The sequence below is a fragment of the Brienomyrus brachyistius genome, chromosome 5 (genome assembly GCF_023856365.1).
Source record: "Brienomyrus brachyistius isolate T26 chromosome 5, BBRACH_0.4, whole genome shotgun sequence".
Classification (NCBI taxonomy): Eukaryota; Metazoa; Chordata; class Actinopteri; order Osteoglossiformes; family Mormyridae; genus Brienomyrus; species Brienomyrus brachyistius.
The window spans coordinates 8,708,779-8,726,165 of NC_064537.1; the positions used below are offsets into that span (position 1 = coordinate 8,708,779).

General features: G+C 44.2%; 2 protein-coding genes and 1 non-coding gene across 4 annotated transcripts; 2 read left to right on the forward strand and 1 right to left on the reverse strand.

The window, feature by feature from the left end:
- The first annotated feature begins 1,269 nt into the window (after positions 1-1,269).
- LOC125742525 (putative RNA-binding protein Luc7-like 1) lies at positions 1,270-7,402 on the forward strand. Its single transcript, XM_049014619.1, has 10 exons — positions 1,270-1,803; positions 2,472-2,566; positions 2,785-2,883; positions 3,036-3,146; positions 3,271-3,414; positions 3,720-3,896; positions 4,483-4,637; positions 5,954-5,983; positions 6,068-6,217; positions 6,450-7,402. The coding sequence occupies exons 1-10, from the start codon at positions 1,743-1,745 to the stop codon at positions 6,688-6,690; spliced, it is 1,263 nt and encodes a 420-aa protein (XP_048870576.1). The 5' UTR covers positions 1,270-1,742; the 3' UTR covers positions 6,691-7,402.
- Positions 7,403-7,931: 529 nt separating this feature from the next.
- Positions 7,932-8,086, reverse strand: LOC125743197 (U12 minor spliceosomal RNA). The gene has a single exon (XR_007398308.1). It is a non-coding gene; the product is annotated as a U12 minor spliceosomal RNA (small nuclear RNA).
- A 386-nt stretch (positions 8,087-8,472) lies between these two features.
- Positions 8,473-15,550, forward strand: LOC125742520 (polymerase delta-interacting protein 3-like). 2 transcript variants are annotated; one of them, XM_049014605.1, is made up of 10 exons: positions 8,473-8,688; positions 9,678-9,778; positions 10,679-11,049; positions 11,284-11,343; positions 11,585-11,641; positions 12,059-12,292; positions 12,662-12,739; positions 12,895-13,024; positions 13,381-13,447; positions 14,169-15,550. In XM_049014605.1, the coding sequence occupies exons 1-10, from the start codon at positions 8,621-8,623 to the stop codon at positions 14,374-14,376; spliced, it is 1,374 nt and encodes a 457-aa protein (XP_048870562.1). In that variant the 5' UTR covers positions 8,473-8,620; the 3' UTR covers positions 14,377-15,550. The 2 variants fall into 2 exon arrangements, with proteins under 2 accessions (XP_048870562.1, XP_048870563.1); XM_049014606.1 differs by lacking the exon at positions 8,473-8,688 and adding an exon at positions 8,891-9,041.
- Positions 15,551-17,387: the final 1,837 nt, after the last annotated feature.

A 17,387-nucleotide genomic window follows, 5' to 3' on the forward strand; every position in this document is an offset into this window, starting at 1 on the left:
TGTGATTCCAACTTTGCAATAAATCAGTTTGTGAAATTTCTTCCCTGCTAGATATTCCACGGTCAAGTGGTATTACTGCAAGGTGGAAGCTTTTAGGGAGAGCAGAAACTCAGCTACAAACTGTTCCAAACTTCCTCTGTCTTTGGTGGTTGCCAGGAGAACGTTACCTGCTTCACTGCATTGTGCCAACTGTACAGTTTGGTGGAGGAGGGATAATGGTATGGGGTTGTTTTTCTGGGGTTGGGCTCGGCACAGCGGCCTTAGTTCCAGTGAAGGGACCTCATAATGCTTCAGCATACCAAGACATTTTAGACAATTCTATGCTTCCAACTATATGAGAACAATTTGGGGGAGGCCATTATCTGTTCCAGCATGACAGTGCCCCACTACACCATGGTCCATAAAGACATGGTTAAGTGAGTGTGGTGTGGAAGAACTTGACTGGCCCGCACAGAGCCCTGACCTCATCCCCATTGAACACCTTTGAGATGAACTAGAATGGAGATTACGAGCCAGGCCTTCGCATCCAGCATCAGTGCCTGACCTCACAAATGTTCTTCTGGATGAATTTACAAAAATTCCCACAGAAACACTCTAAAATCCTGTGGAAAGCTTTCCCAGAAGAGTGGCAACTGTTACAGCTGCAATGGGGGGCAACTCCATATTAATGCCTATGGATTTCGAAAGGGACATCATAAAAGGTCCTGTAGATGTAATGGCCAGGTGTCCCAATACTTTTGTCCATATAGTGTATGTTTATATATGAAGACATGATAGTGAAGACACAACAATAACATTGAGGCAATAATAATAATAAATGCCAATGGTGATGTAAATCGAAGGATTTTGAGAAAATATATTTGTGCTGAGGAAATTTCTTTGCAATAAAGTTATAGCCATGGATTAAATACATATTCAATTTCCTTATTTCACATGAGCATCCGGGCTACCGATTTTCAAGTATTTGATTCAGATTATTTTCAGTGGGCAATCATTACGTTTCTTAACCCCTTTTACGCTTTGCTTTGAAACGTGGCTTCCTATAATATTCGACGGCCATAGCCGCTGTGAATGAACCCTCTGTATAATGATAGCACCCTCCTATGCTGAGCACGCAAAGTGGTCCACAAGAGAGAGGATTGACACAACAGAAATGTCGTTAGCGTCGTTGCGGCAACGTCGCTCCCCACGGCGGAAGAGAGGCGATGACGTAATCGCTAGCAGCCAATCACAGCAGGGAATGGGGAGCACTTCCTTAAGTCACAGAAACAGCCGAGCGCGCTTGGTGAGAGGGAAGTGCAAGACCTGAAAGTGCATAAGAAAGAAAAAATATTTACATATAACAAAGATATAGGATGTACAAAAATTACTAGCGATCGAATGAGATTTATTGCTATCACTCCCAACCAACAAGGCATATATTTTCATTTCTAATAAATATAGTCTAGCTAACTTTCGATAAGAGTGTAGCTAGCGCGACGGATAGCCAGCGAAGTATCGCGCCACACCGCTGCTAGTGCTTTCAGAAAAGGCGTCGTGTCGGGGGGTGAAAACAGCAAAAATAAGTGAGGGGGACACGTGCACCTGGTGAATGGTGCCGCATAACGCCGTTTACACCATCGCTAACCGAATCGGAGGGCTTGCGAAGTGAAATAAAAGTTGCTCCCCCCAGGCCTGTCGGGAGCGACTGACTGTCGTATGTATAGACAACCGGCGTGGGCTGTCTGTCAGAAAGAGGAAAGATGTCGGCTCAGGCGCAAATGCGAGCGATGCTGGACCAGCTAATGGGCACGAGCAGAGACGGTGAGTTCAAGGAAGCGAGAAATTAATAATAGTCAAGCTGATCGAAAGCCACCAGGGGAAATGGCTTAACTGCACTGCTATCTGTGCGGGGAAAGGAAACGCGCCTATTACCGGCCGCTCGATGGCAGTGATCGAGCTCTTCATTCTGCTTTTGAAAGCAGCATTTGATGGCTTTTTCAACTCGCTGCTTACGGTTTGCCTGCGAACGGTTGGGGTTTCATGTTTCTTTGTTAATTGGCAAACGGGCCGGTAAATTGAAACCGAAACCCGATGCGCTTCAGAGTTTCGGATAGGCAATCTTGCTGCTCGCTCCATTGAAAAATAACAGGGAAAAAAATATCTAGCTGTGATGCATAGCGGTGCTTTTAATCTTGCTTGCATGTGCTCATGTAACGAGTCGAAGTAGCTGCATTCAGTTAGGCCATTACCATATTTTAAAGCCTTTATCTATTCATGTTATGAAGTAGATCTCCTCAGATACCGCGAAGTTTTACAGTATAACTTCATTTCACACAACGTTAACCATGACATTTATTTTCATTTTCTAGTCATTTATAAATCTGTTATTGTACTTTGACATTCATCGGTAATGTTCAGATGTAAATTTGACATATCTTGCACGGTTGGTCCTGTTTTGCCTTTCCTTGACTTAAATTCTTTTCCCTTAGGAGATAGCATGCGACAGAGGATCAAGTTTACAGATGAGAGAGTGTGTAAAAGTCACCTGCTGGACTCCTGCCCCCACGACATACTGTCAGGCACTGTGAGTTTCTGGCCCTTTTTCACTAATTGGGTTATGGGATGCATTTACATTTTACTTAGATTAGTGGCCGCAGTCATACCAGAGGATCCGCTATCGACGCCTGTATGTATAGCAGAGAATTCATAGCATACCATTGGCTCCGAGGTCATAGATGCATGAAGAGCAGAGGGAAATTGTGATGCTGTTTTCATACGTACTGAGATGCGCCGACGTTACAGCGCATGGACCTGGGGGAGTGTGTTAAGGTTCACGACCTGGCGCTCAGAGCTGACTACGAGATCGCCTCCAAGCAGCAGGAATACTTCTTTGAGCTTGACGTAAGTCCTGTGCCATCGCATGGCTTACGACTGATTGTGTGTGATGGAATCCCATGTCTGTGTTTCTGTGTGTATGTACATGTGTGTGTGTATCTGGCTGTCTATGGATATTGACAGTTTTGTTGAACCCCACCCCCCCCCCTCCCACAAAGGCCGCAGAGCACCTGCAGTCCTTCATCGCGGACTGCGACAGGAGGACGGAGCTGGCGAAGAAGCGGCTGGCGGAGACGCAGGAGGAGATCAGCGCGGAGGTGGCCGCCAAGGTGCTCCTCTTCGCCTGCCGCGCTTTTTGCGGGAGAGAGCGGCTGATCAAATAATGTTAATGACGGCGCCGAGCCGTTTCGGATCTCCGCTGTGTGTCGTCCTGATGCCCTCGTGCGCTTGCAGGCGGAGCGAGTGCACGAGCTGAACGAGGAGATCGGTAAACTGCTGGCCCGGGCAGAGCAGCTGGGAGGCGAGGGCAACGTGGAGGAGGCGCAGCAGGTCCTGGAGAAGGTGGAGAAGACCCGGGCCCTGAAGAGGGAGGCAGAGGTGAGATCCTGGGTTGCTGTGACCCAGCGCTGTAGCATTTAATCTCGGTTTCTCCGCATTTTGCAGATGTTAACATTTGAACGAGACCTCCTTCAACACCTGAGCTCTGGCTTTTTGTTCCAACACACTTCGTGTGTGTAGTCGTCGTAACTAACTGTCGGAACTGTTTGGAATTTCACCTGGTTTATATATGATAAAGAAATGATGTAACTTGTGCCCATCTAAGGTACAGTTTTTGATGAGAAAATTTGCTACGTTCTGTTCCTGTGCTCTACCATACAGGGTGACTGTTATTTGTTTGTTAGGATATATACAGGAACTCAATGCCGGCTTCCAGTTTCCAGCAGCAGAAACTCAGGGTGTGTGAGGTCTGCTCTGCCTACCTGGGTCTCCATGACAACGACCGCCGTCTGGCTGACCACTTCGGGGGGAAGCTTCACCTGGGCTTCATCGAGATCCGCGAGAAGCTGGAGAGGCTCAGGGTGAGAGTGCCAGGAAAACATCCATGCCATTCGCGCATGCCCGCCTGTAGTGTCCATCTTAATTGATTAACGGTGTGTTCACCATGAATCAATATGCAATCATAGCATGTGGGCTGTGCAGGCTGTAAAGAGATCAGACAAGATTACACTGGGTCCCTAGGGGGCTCTGCTCCAACAGTTATATAATCCTTCACCTATCCCATGGAGTGTGTGAATATTTAAACATTTTTATTATGGTGCAATTTTGGTGACGTATATTTCTGTTGGTGTTATTCTTCCCATAGGGATTACGGCTCCCAAAAAGATGCACTTATTTGCTTGACGGATTTCCTTTTGAAAACCTTGTCTTGACAGAAAGTTCGAGAATATTTTTTTAAATTTGTTTTTATATCTATTGAGGTGGGTTGTGGGTCGCTCTATACTAGCGGTGTGGAAGTGAGAATCGATGAGTAAAATGGATAGAAATTCCATTCATAGACATTCTCACGTGGCGTATTCGCACAATCCTTCGTCTGTTTTGTAGTTTCTCCTTGTTTAGGATCAGCCAGGATTGAGAATTCTCTCCCCCTTCCCTTCTTTCCCGAAGAAAGTGGTTGCTGAGAAACAGGAGCGGATGCGAATGAGAAGGAGAGAGGAACGAGATCGGGAAGAGGAGAGAGAGAGGGAGTGGGAGATGGAGAGAGAGCGGGAACGTGAGAGGGAGCGTGAGAGAGAGAGAGACCGAGAAAGGGAGAGGCGGAGGTGAGAATTCAATACTGTTACGGTACTTATTTACTGTAAAGACTTGGTTCTACAGTACGTGGCCAGTCAGGGTACACTTGGATATTTATGACTTGCTGAAGACGATGGTTACTTATAAAGCAATTATCAGTTTTAAATATTTACTGCACAAATTGGTCAAATGTGTATGGAAATCTTAATTAAAACGATGGGATTCTCACTAATCCAATGTACTTAAAATGAGTGGTACTATTTTAGGTGATTCTAGCGAAATGAATTTAAAAAAAAAAATACTATATAAAATATCCAAACTCCCCAGTGTTACCTATGCGTATTGATATTAACTTAAGGTGATATTTTATCTTTAAAGGACAATCCAAAACCCATTTATAGTTAGCCTGTTTGCCATGGTCTGGTGTAGCCCACTGGAATGCTATTTGCATAAGAGCACACGATTGGTCCTGTGTGCTTGTGACATTCTGATTGGTGGTTCACCCAATGGGACGCATGCTAACCGTTACCCAAACTCTTAATAGTTGGAGTAACACAGCACAGTAGAAAATTCGTTTTCATCTTTCATAATTCTTTTGATGTAAAACCGTAATTTACTACTTTATATAACTTTGTTTCTTGGTTGTAAGAATGGAACGTCACAAATGCAAGATTATTTCCACTGAAGCTGAAGTTGTGTTATGTAATAATTTATCATTGTCAAAAGGAATTTAACTCACAACCAGGTCGTAGAGGTGTTAGTGACGAATTTTTCGGTCGCCCTGGAATTGCATGATGAACTTTGCAGATACATTCAGATTGATTAAAAGATTATATTCCTGCCTTTGGATTTATGGCACAGTATGACAGAGTATTTGCAGTATTTGCTGCACTGATTTTTGCGTGTGTTGAACACTTTTATGAAATCCTGTGCCATGATTGGTAGCAGCGAATCCTTTGAGTGATTGATTTGTGATTTTACAAACGAGTAGCTCGCAATACTGTGAATATCTCACTTGGAAAAGATCACGGCCAACGAAGGCAAAAGTATACGAGACAAAAGGGGTTTGTTTCTGAAGAAGCTGTTCACGTTGGTCCACGTTCTGCTCATACAGCCTCATAGGTGACTTCAGAGCTGGAGGAGCTCATTTTTCAGATATTTACTATTTTCATTTCTGAAATTTTACTCCTCATAATCAGTCCCAAAAAAGTTCCGTAGTGAGCATGTTTATTGTTTTAATTCTTTTTGAATTCGTCTGTATTACATCGTTGGTCTGTTTTTTGCAATCTGCTTTAAATGAACCTTTACCCTTTGTGTGTTGTTTTTTTTTCCCATCCCCCCCCAGAACAAGGTCAAGAAGCGGAGATCGATACAGGTAGCTGTGCGACATAATCTTAACGTAGACTTTGTGTTCATTGTATATCTTAGTGTTGAGATATGAAAAGTCCTGCTCTTGCAGGGATGGAGGGAGCTCATCAGCGCATCGCTCCCGGCGCCATCGCTCCTCTCGTTCGCGAGAGGAGGGGGCTGAGAAGGACAGAGAGAGGAGACATAGACATCGAGAGAGACATCGCTCACACTCTCATTCTCACAGGAGCAAGAAGAAAAGGTATTTCTGCTGGCGATTGTAGCTGCCAGTGCTTCAATAGAGAAATGCAAAATGGCCAAGCTTGTCCATTAATTCTGAAGGCTAGAGATGTTTATTCAAACATATTTTTGTGTGTTTTGTTGAATTTTTTTTTTATTCAAGCATAGTACCGAACTGGCAGTTTGGCAGTTACTGTCACTAGGAAAGGGCAATCAGTAGCTGACTTGTATTTACATCTCTCATCATCTTTTAGGTCTTCCAGAGACAGAGAGTCACACCCCAGCGAGAGGGATCAGCCACAGTCATGGGAGAGAGCCAAAGATGGAGGATTCCGGGCAGGGGAGGGCTGGAGAGATGAAGAGCTGATGGAACGAGGGCAGTCAGTTTCACCTGAGATGGCGAGGGGAAAAGACTGTGCTCAGAGGAAGAGATCTGTGTCTCCGGAGAGAGACAGACACTCCAGCTCCGAAGAGAGAGAATCTGGGGAGATCTAGATGCAGACAGTGTGGACGAGAAGTTGCCAGATGGGGTGTTGTGTTGTACATACGGTATATATATAAATATAACAACAGGGAGGAGGAGTATAAATTTGATGAGAGGATGGGGGACACTGGGAGGTGGAGTTATGTAAGATGCTAGAGCCCAAATGGGGGGTGGGAGTTGGGGGTGGCAGGATGAGACCACACTGGAATTAGGGAGGGAGGGGGTGGTGTAGTGGGTTTGAGAGAGGAACTGATCCAGCTCTGTTAGGATGTGAGATTATCAACAATAAGGCAGGCAACAAAGGATTTTTTTTTTACTGAAAAGATTCTACGCAATGCCTGTTTATTTTTATTTTATCATTGCTGTTGGTTTTTTAAGATTACCTGTTCTGCTGATTCTTTTGACATGGTGGCTGTGTATATGCATTTCAAAACATGGATTCCAAACCATTAAACCCCAGCTACAATTTCTCTGATGTGTACCCACACATCCCTTTGACACAGACAAATGCAAGCTTAATATTACATTGTCCGTGTATGTTAAATATGTATGCAGAATAAGGTACGTGTGGTTATGAATGCATTTTTCATTTCAACAAATAGTGACAAGCATTTGCGTAATGGGGAAAAAAACACAAGACTTTGTCCTGGTGCAGTACTTTTCAAGTGTCCGATTTATCTTTCTACAGTCCATACTGATTAAATAAAATTTTGGGTTCCACTAGATGATGGCTGTTTTATTTAATTCATGCTATTGTGCGTGCAAACGGACCACAGAAGTTTGAAAATGCCACATGTTGAAGGGAAAATGTGATGCATACAAATTTCATTTTCAATCAAAAGTTCTGTGCATGCGGTGTGAAAATATTAAGTTATATAAGACGGTAGGTGGTGGGTGTCTGTTCTACTTGACCTACTATACCAATAAAACGCCTGAAATGTATGCTGTCCCCTTGTGGTACAAATCGAGAACGGCATGCGAATATTTTAAATTATGAATTGACAAACGAGTTTTACACAACAGGTTATTCCAGTCAAGGAGAGCTACACTTACCATAAAAATTAAACGCTCATCCAGTTTTTCCGCGCACCCATATAAAGATGATTGGATTACGATGAGAATGAAATAGCAGTATATTGGCAGACGACAGTTTAATACAGCGTTCATCAACTGTACTCACACGAACAAGACCAGATGAATACCGAGTGATACTTTCGAGACCTACTTCTGCTTTTAAAACATAAGAAGGGACGGGGCAGATCACGACCTACAAGGCATCTCGCAAAGTAGGCGAGTCACCTCAGACAGGGCGACCTGTACCCTTTCAAAAATTCTTCTCGCATAAGCCAGCGAGGACACGGGCGTCACCCCGCGTCGTTATTTTCCTTACTCATCAGTTTAAGGCATACCGGACATGTGGAGTAGGAGAGTACACGGTGCCGGCCATGTAGAAAACCATTCAGGGTGGGAGAGGCGCAATATTTCTATGCGATTGGTTTGTCTACTTAATTTTCAGTTGACACTAACATTTGAATGTAGTACATTCACCATTCTAATAAATTGTTATTATTGTATTAAACGCGACGGGGAAATGACAAAATTTATCATTTAAACACATTCAGAGCCCGCAAAGGCTTCTGGGCTTGCGGTGGGCGTGGAATGGAGATGGACTCAATTGGTGGCGATGTAGTTTTATGCAAATTTATAGTATTCATTTTGTTCTTGATGATATAAATAAGTTAAGGTATGGTTGTAAATGCGTTTTAGGTAACAGATAAAACAGTATGTTGGGACCAGTCTTTAAGGCAAAGTGAGAGCAGCTTAATATCTTTTGTTTTAATATTTTACGTGGTTATATGAAGTTTGGTCCATTACGACCGCCATCGCCGTCACTCCCTCCCTTTTTCGCGTCACAAGCTTTTCAGTCTGGTTAGAAAGGAGATGGCGGATCTGTCTTTGGACGAATTGATTCGCCGACGCGGATTAAACTCTAAATGGACCGACAGCAGGTATAAAATCTATATTGGTGTTTTTAGTTTGTGTACTAAACTTGAATATACGGCAGATAAAATTAAGTAAATTGGTTTGTTGGCTCTCTTAAAGAAAAGAATGGACTGGTTTAGTTTCCAACGCACGTAACACGGTAGGACAGGCCTACATTTCGCTTTCCTATTGGCCAATCTACGGATTCCGCTGATAAAACGCGTTTGTGATTGGTCACTATGGTAGGGGTTTACAGGCTGTCCTGTTCTATTTCGTCTATATTTTGGCAGTCCTTAAAAGCATTAATAAACTCCATCTGAAACAAACAACGTCTTATTAGATACCTTTAATCCGTCGTGGTATCAGACTACAGATACATGTAAGATTATAAACTGACTCGTTCTTCTATTCTTAATTTTTATATGTCTAGAATTACAACCGTGTTTGCTATCTGTTAGGATTGCAGCGCTGTATTTTGCTCGTTTGGTGTAACTTTTAAGATGTTTGCGAAACTATACGAATGTGGAATGTGGTTAAATTCATTTGTTTGAGAACATTGTGCACATATGAGCCAGACGTATGTATTTGGGTGTAAGGATTCCATGTTGGCCTTAATACAATGTGTTCGTCCCAATCTTAAAATTTTCTTCCTAAACACGTTAGCTAGTAACATTTTGGGTTATCATTTTATACCAGACTTGGTATCAAAATACTCAGCATACATATGCACCAATTTAATAAAACTGCGAAAGAATTCCAATGTTCTTTATTTGCACGATGTGCATTGTGTGTTAATTAGCATATTTGTGGACGCTCTCGAGGTCTTTCTCGGACTGTTGACATGCATGTGGACACCATTGAATTCGTTTTCAGATACTGGGCATTAGTATTTGTCGTTAATGTAGTCTATATATAAGACGTATATGTACCTGAATTCATACCCAAGACTATACAAAACCCAGTTTTAAATGGCACTGCTCTACCCTGAACCTAAAATCGTGATGTTTCTCACCAGGCCTGCATTTCGGCGGGGTGGCGGCACCGTCGGCAGGACGTTTGATGCCAGACAGAAAATTGGAGTCGCCGATATCAGACAGAGGATTGGTGGAATTAGAGGTAATCTGCTAACCCCGACACAAGTTTTGGGTATTTGTTTAGCATTTTTAAAGAAATTGTTAATTGGTTTCTTTTTGGCACTACAGAAAAGACTACGACAAATCTTTGTATTTTGTTACATGGCTAGTATTCCCCATCTCGTCAAAGATTTTGTCTGCTTTTCCTAAAGTGTGGCTTTCTTTTGTTGAGTAAAGCGTGTCGCTTTGCAGCTGTGATAGGTACAGCAGTGGGTGGGTAAGCTTTGCATAAGAACAGTACCTGCTCCACACTTCTCCAGGAACGTTGTTTGTGACCACCTTGCCGGAATATTCTTACTGCCCCAGTAAAATTTCACGTTTAACAACAAAGTAGTTTATCTGGCAGTGCATTAATTTAGACTGATAATATCGAGAATATAATGGATGTTTTCTCTACTCTGGAGTGTAGTGATATAAGAGGAAGATGTAGAGGTATAAGCACAAGTAGAAGCAAAGCGCGTGCATTCTGTGCGTCTGTGCACGCGCATGCATGCAGCCGCGCATGCGTCTGTGCGCAAAACAGAGTTCAGTTTTAGAATTGAGGGACAGTAACAAATCATGACGAAAGATTTGTTTTTCTATGCATTTTTGCTTTTGCCGGTAGTTGCTTCAGTAGGAATATGGCCGTGGTGATAGTAAGTTAAGCAAGGGAAACAACATACTATAGCTCATTTCATATGTAGCAGGCTTTAAAAAAAAAAAAATCATGTGAGTAATGGGGGGTGGGGGCCTGTGACCCAGTGGTGCTTATGTCCTGTAATGCGACTGGCCAATTGTAATGTCTGGCTCTTTTTTTTCCCCAGGCATGTCATATAGGTATTACTCTGATCTCACCCCCTGCCATGTTTGTCTTCCTGTCTCTCTCTAACCTTCCTGCTAAAAGATGCCCGCGAGAAGCTGGTCCAGAAGGACGCCCGCTTCCGCATCAGAGGGAGGGGGGCAGGAGGGGCCGTGCAGGATGCCAGGCAGATGATCAACTCTCGCAAGCAGCTGCAGCAGTCGCAGAGCGTAGCGCCGCTGCACTCGCAGTCGGCGCAGTCGCACGGCAACAGCATTGGCGCCAACTCGCATGCCACCCTCTCAGGCCTCGCTTCCCCGCAGGGGTTAACCAATAGGGTGCTAGGGTTGGAGCAGGGGGCAGGACCTAAGAAGGTGGTGGATGCACGGGATAGGCTCAGCCTGAAGAGGAGTGTAGCTGTAGCCTTGCCAACGGTTGGGTCTCCTTTACCTATCAAAATTACAAAGACCATCCAGGTAAGACAGCAGTAGTTATGGTTTCAGGAAAATACCGGTGCAGCAGTGTAATGACAAAATAGCAAAAATGCTTAAATGATTTATATGCCATCGATCTCAAATTATAATAATTTTCTTCCTTCCATGAAACTCTTGTGATTAATGTGCTGTCCATAGCAGCAAGCAGGAGTTCAGTGTAATTGTGTGCCGAGTCCCGAATTCTGTCTAAATGCCGCTACCCTCTCTGTCTGCCAGCAAAAGCCGGTGGGCATGACTAGCGGGGTCCGCATCAACATACCGAACCGGAACACCGAGGTGATACCAAAACCCCTTTTTTGGCACTATTTTGATTAAATGGCCAGTGCACAGTCTGTCATGTGGTGATTGTAATAATTATCATAGTTACAGTTATAACATTTTCGTCTAATAAAAATTCTAATTGTTACGACCTGGGCACGAGCTCTCCCCTAAACATGTGACTGGGGTACAGCTCTTATTGGACGATTGCTGCTCTGAGCTGACAGCCTCGGTTAATATTTTTTTTTACCTTGTTCAGTCTCCCTCGAGTGAGGATGACCTCATCCCCAGCAAGCACAGTTTCCTTCACACAAAGGTGAGTCGTGATTCATGTCATTGATGATGTGCGTTGTCTGTAAATCACATTCGTGTGCCACACATCAGTGCACTGTACTATCTCCGGGCACATTGCTTTGGCCAAAGTGCTTTGGTTAACAGATTGCAGTGTTGGTGATCCTCCCCCCTCCAACACACACACACACACACACCTTTTGAATGTCCTTCATGCAAAACTGCTTTATCTGTTAAACACGTTTTATTGTATTGTCATTTTTTTAACTCCCTTAAACCAAGATACCTTGTTACTAATCCTTTAAGAGTGAAGTTAAGCTAGAGACTTAAAAGCTAATCTTAAGTATCTTTAGATTTTTTTTAACTGTTTGTAATATTTCATTGTTTGTGGCTTCATAATATAATATAGCCAGACCTCTTACCTTCTTTGCCCCCCCCCCAGCCTGGAGCCATTAGTACTCCCTTCTCCCTGTCCACCCCCATCACCAAGGTTGTCCAGAATGACACCTACACTGCGCCGGCCCCACCCGCCACACCCCCCAGAGCCGCTCCTGCCCAGCAGGGCACACGCACGGCCCCCGCTGCCGTGCAGCCCGTGTCGCGCACTCTCGTCACTGGCCAGGGTCAGCAGGGGGCCGCCAGTGGGGGCTCCGCTGCACCGCCGGCTGCTGCGCAAGTAGGTGATGCGTTTTGAGTGCGTTTTGTCGATGTGCATAAATGCTGCTGGTGTTAGTCGCTGTTTGTGGGCTTAAATTCGGACGGTTGTTTACAGTATGCAAGAGTTTGGGCATCATTGGTCAAATTTCCTTGTTTTGTGTGTATCATTTCTAGCCGTACTTTGACGTGCATGTGTACCTTTGTCTTGTAAAAACAGAAGGATATTATCCTTGAGGAGTTATAAAGTGACATTTTGCTGGCCTGTTTTTGCTTTCTGAATGTTGCGTAGGGTGCTCGTTAAATCTGCCTGTAGTCCTCAAGCCGAAAGCTCACCCGTCGTGCTAAAGGCGTCTCTGATGTCGTTTTCTCTTGGCTTCCCTCCACGCAGCCTGCGTTCAGTCCTTTAGAAGGGACCAAGATGACGGTGAACAACCTGCACCCCCGTGTTACGGAGGAGGACATTGTGGTAGGATTGCCTTTCCCTCTGTCTGCCTGTATGTGGGGACGCCCACCTCGCGCTTTAGCCCAATCGTTGCATAACGCCAGTGTTGCTGGGTACAGTAGCCCATGTGGCAGCGTGGCCTGTGAGCGCGCATATTCATCCCCGGCACACCTGTACAGGAGCTGTTCTGCGTCTGCGGTGCCCTGAAGCGAGCCCGGCTCCTCAAGGTTGGCGTTGCTGAAGTGGTGTTTGTGCGCAAGGACGACGCCATTAATGCCTACAGGAAATACAACAACCGCTGCCTGGATGGTGAGGCGCTGTAGGCGGGGTCCGCTGCGGCCATTTTGATTGGTTGTTTTCAGGGTGATGTCAGATGGTACCCCTACAGACTGCTCGTTCCCTCCTGCATTACTGTATTTTGGGTAGTGCAACTTTAACATAGTTGCTCAAGCCTGTCTAATGTTGTACCGTCTCACTGTACTACTGTCAGGTATTTACAGTATTATATAGAAGAAATAGATTTTCACGGTTCCCTGTTACTGCCAGTTTGTCTTTATTATCTCGAATGTTTGGTTTGGTGTTTCTTATGGACTTGCACTGTTTTCATTCCACTGAAGCCGCATTGATTGGATAATTTGTACATTTTATGTAATTTGTCTCTTCAGGCCAGCCAATGAGGTGCAATCTACATATACAGGGAAACGTGATCACCTCAGACCAGCCAATTCTGCTGTGAGTCTCCCTCCATCTTCCTCTGTTAGTGTGAGGTCCTGCTAGAATTCTTTGCTGAACATCGAGAGCAAGGCAGGCGGCATAAGTGTTAAGGGTCCGGGTGCCTGACGTAAAGGCTGCAGGATTAGATCCCAGGGACGTTAACGCTGTGTTGTTAAAGCTGTTCAGGATGAATTGCTATGGGGGGGAAAAAAAAAACATATGTCTCATGTACTTGGTAGGAATGTTTTTGTTTCCAGAACTGCTTCAAAGGGCAGGCGGGTTGTGCTCCAAGATGCCTCTGTGCATAATGCTGATGACCTTTTCGCCTTCCTGCTAACTGGCTTTCTGGCTGATTTTCAGCCACAGACCAGATGCTTTTTTTTGTCTAGAGTTCACAGAGAATAATGTGATAGACACTGTAGTTTGTGGAAATCCCAGGAGGGTGACTGTGAGGGTGAGCGCCGCATTCAAAACCAAGATCAAACGGTCTCCGCTGTTCTAATGCTTAGTCAAACAATAACTGAATTCCTTGACACTGTTCAGATGCAGGCTCATGATTTTGAGAAGCTGCTTGCCTTAAGAAACAGGTGTCACCCCCAGTGCAATTTTAGCCCCCTACCCTACATGTCTAGCCTTTTTTGTGATTCTGTGGTGATGTGCTAAACACAGTTCACATTTATTTATTTATGTCTCTCTCTCTCTCTCTGTCTCTCTCTCTCTCTCTCTGTCTCTCTCCTAGGAGACTAAGCGATACTCCAGGAGGAGGTGGCCGGAAGGAAGGAGCTCGCGCCTCCCTCTCTCGCTCGGGCCGTAGCAACTCCTCTCAGCCCACACCGGAGGTGGATCCCCAAACCATCTTAAAGGCACTTTTCAAATCCTCGCCTCAGGTGGCCCCATCCAGCGATGCCACTGGCGCGCAGTCCGCCGCCTACCGCGTCAAGATCTGACGGAAGCCGTGACACGAATGATCCATGGCTTCCAATGCAAGACAGACACGCACGCACACATATACATACACAAACAGACCAATGAACATGCATGCATCATGTGACACTCGTGTGACCGTCCATCACAGAATGGAAAAGGAAAAATCTCCGGTCTACATACTTTGTACATGTGCACTGCCTCACACACACTAAGCACAAAGATACTAATGCATACATACCCACTGAACAAATAAGGGTGTGACAAGAGAACAGTTTCTACTATTCTGCAAGGTTCAACTTACCTTTTTGAATGTAAGTTGCTTTGAATAAAAGCCAAATGTAATGCAGAACACGACCCCCTGATACAACACATCCATTCAAAAATGTAGGACTGGGTGACTTTAGACTTTGTACAACTCTTCATCAGAAAGAGTATCTCTGTAAGGTTTGTGTTTTTTTTTTCTCGTTTTGTTTTTTTAAGAAATGCTGCAGACATGGCTGAGGGATATTCTAAATGGAAATGTACGGTATTACTGAAATTTTTTTGAAACCACAAAACAACTATTTGAAAATGGCTGATGACACAATTTGCAGTCATATGCTTATTCCCCATGTTAGGTTCACTTGAGCGCGTTCCAAGTTGTTCATATTGAACATCCACCTCTTCCAAACCATACTACAACTCCAACCACACATCAGGGACTTGATGAATAAAATCTAACGGTAAAAACTTATTTTTGTTTCTGATGCTATGAGTGTACTCTGATCATTTTTTTTATCTACACAAATATTAATTTGTACAAGTCTCTCAATGCCCGTAAATACAATTCCTACCGTTGATGCAGAAATGATCCATCGTTCTCTGCCCCATTCTCTTCCATCGCTGTTAGTCGTCTGTTGTCTCTTCAGTGCCTCCTGCTGTGTCTCCAGGTTCGCAGGAGGGCTAACTGTTGCAGAGAAGCCATTTAGCTTTAGCATCATGGGGGGGGGGGACCTCTCAGCAGCCTGGCAGTTATTTTTCAGTTTCAAATTTCCACAGGTAAATTGTTTTTTTTTTTCTCTTTTGTTCCCTTTTGGTTACCGCTCTTACCCTCCATATGCTTAATTAGTCCCTGAGCTGTTCTGTCCTTGTCATTCATGCTGATGTGGTGCAGTCTGTACTGGTGAACCCATAATAAATATGTTGTAGATTTTCTTTTATTGTGCTGGTAGTTTTCATTCTTATCCTTAACTCCTGGATGCATCTCCTCCTCCATACTGGTTCAAATTCCAGGCAGAACCCCTCTTGTTATGCTTGGTTTTCTCTGGTTCTTGTTAAGGTCGTCTTGTTCTCTGTGCATCTAACAGGTGTATCTATATGTGCCTCCTTGTTTTTGGTATGACTTTGCGATAGAATGATCGCTTAGCAGGTAAACACTGTTCTGAAATGTGTGCCACCCGGCAAGTGCTTTTATCATTTAATGCGGGGCGATGCACAGACGTTTGTGCGAAAACACCCATGTATTCAGTGATTTGGAATTTAGATTCGTGAAATATGGTGCCGCGGTGGACTCCTAATTAGCGTGTGCTGTAAACACGTGCGTTGCAGGGCGCCTGCAGTTATGTCCCAATTCAGGGGCTGTATCCTTCGAAGGACGTGGATTGCGTAGCTTTTGTAGGCCGCGTCCTAAAAATCTGCGCGATGAATTTTGGGATAGGTTGGTTGATGAAGGATCCATCGAGTGGATTCTTTGCTGTTTGGAAAATGAAGGATGTGTTTCTAGGCCACGTTCGAAGAGCCTTCGAAATGGGACCTTGTGAACCTTGTTGTGCCACTGTGATGCATTTAGAAAGCTATGGTCCCTGAAATGGGATATGACGTTAGTTTTCTGTGGTTTTCTTTAGGTATTTTATTTTCTGTCCCTCTGACAGGTGTACAGTCGTGAAAAATAAAGTATACCCTTATTCAATTCAAAGGTTTTAAGTTTCAGGACATAAAAAAGATCATCTGGTACTCAGCAGATCTTAAAATACTACCTCAGATGAACAACACCACGTGACATATTACACTGTCATTATTTAACAAAGTCTAAGACAAAATGCTACTGCTAATCAGATGCACTTGATTAACTGATCATCAGCAAGTATGACCACATCTGTACAGGCAGACGTTTTGGCAGTTTGCCAGTCTGGAGCATTCTTGGTGTGTGTTAACACAATACCAAGAAGGAAAGACATCGGCAATGGTCTCGGAGAAGCAGTTGTTGCTGGGAAGGGTTATAAGGTAACTTCCAAACAAATTGTAGTCCATCATTCTTCAGGGAGAAAGATTATTCACAAAAGGAAAACATTCCAGACAGCCGCCAGTCTGCTTGGCAGTGGATGTGCAAGCAAATTCACCCTGGCAGACTGAAGAGAAATTGCAAAAAAACCCAAGAACTACATGTAGAACTACAGCCTTCAGCTAACACACTGAATGTTGAAGATTGAACAAATATGGCTTCTTCGGAAGAAAGTCAGGAGGAAGCCTCTGTATGGCAGCACAACCTCGGTTTGCAAAGTTGTGTCTGAACAAACCACAAGACTTCTGGAACTTTGTCCTTTGTACAGAGAAGACCAAAGTGGAGATGTTTGTCTATAATTCATAGTGCTACATGGTGGTGGAGGGATGATGATTTGGGCTTGTTTTGTACCTGGGCACCTTGCAGTGATTGTGTTGACCATGAACTCCACTGTATACCAAAGTATTACAGAGTCTAATGTGAGGCCATCTGTCTGGCAGGTAAAGTTTGGCCGAATTTGGGTCATGCAACAGGACAATGAGTCCAAGCACACCAGCAAATCTACAATAGAATGACTGAGTAAGAAAAGAATCAGGGTGTACCAATGGCCCAGTTGAAGTCCAGACCTCAGTTCAATTGAAATGCTGTGCATAAATGAATGCCCGCAACCTCAATGAACTGAAGCAACTTTGTACTGAAGAGTGGGCCAAAATTCCTCCACAACAATGTCAGAGACTGATGAAGTCATACAGAAAACGATTACTTTAAGTT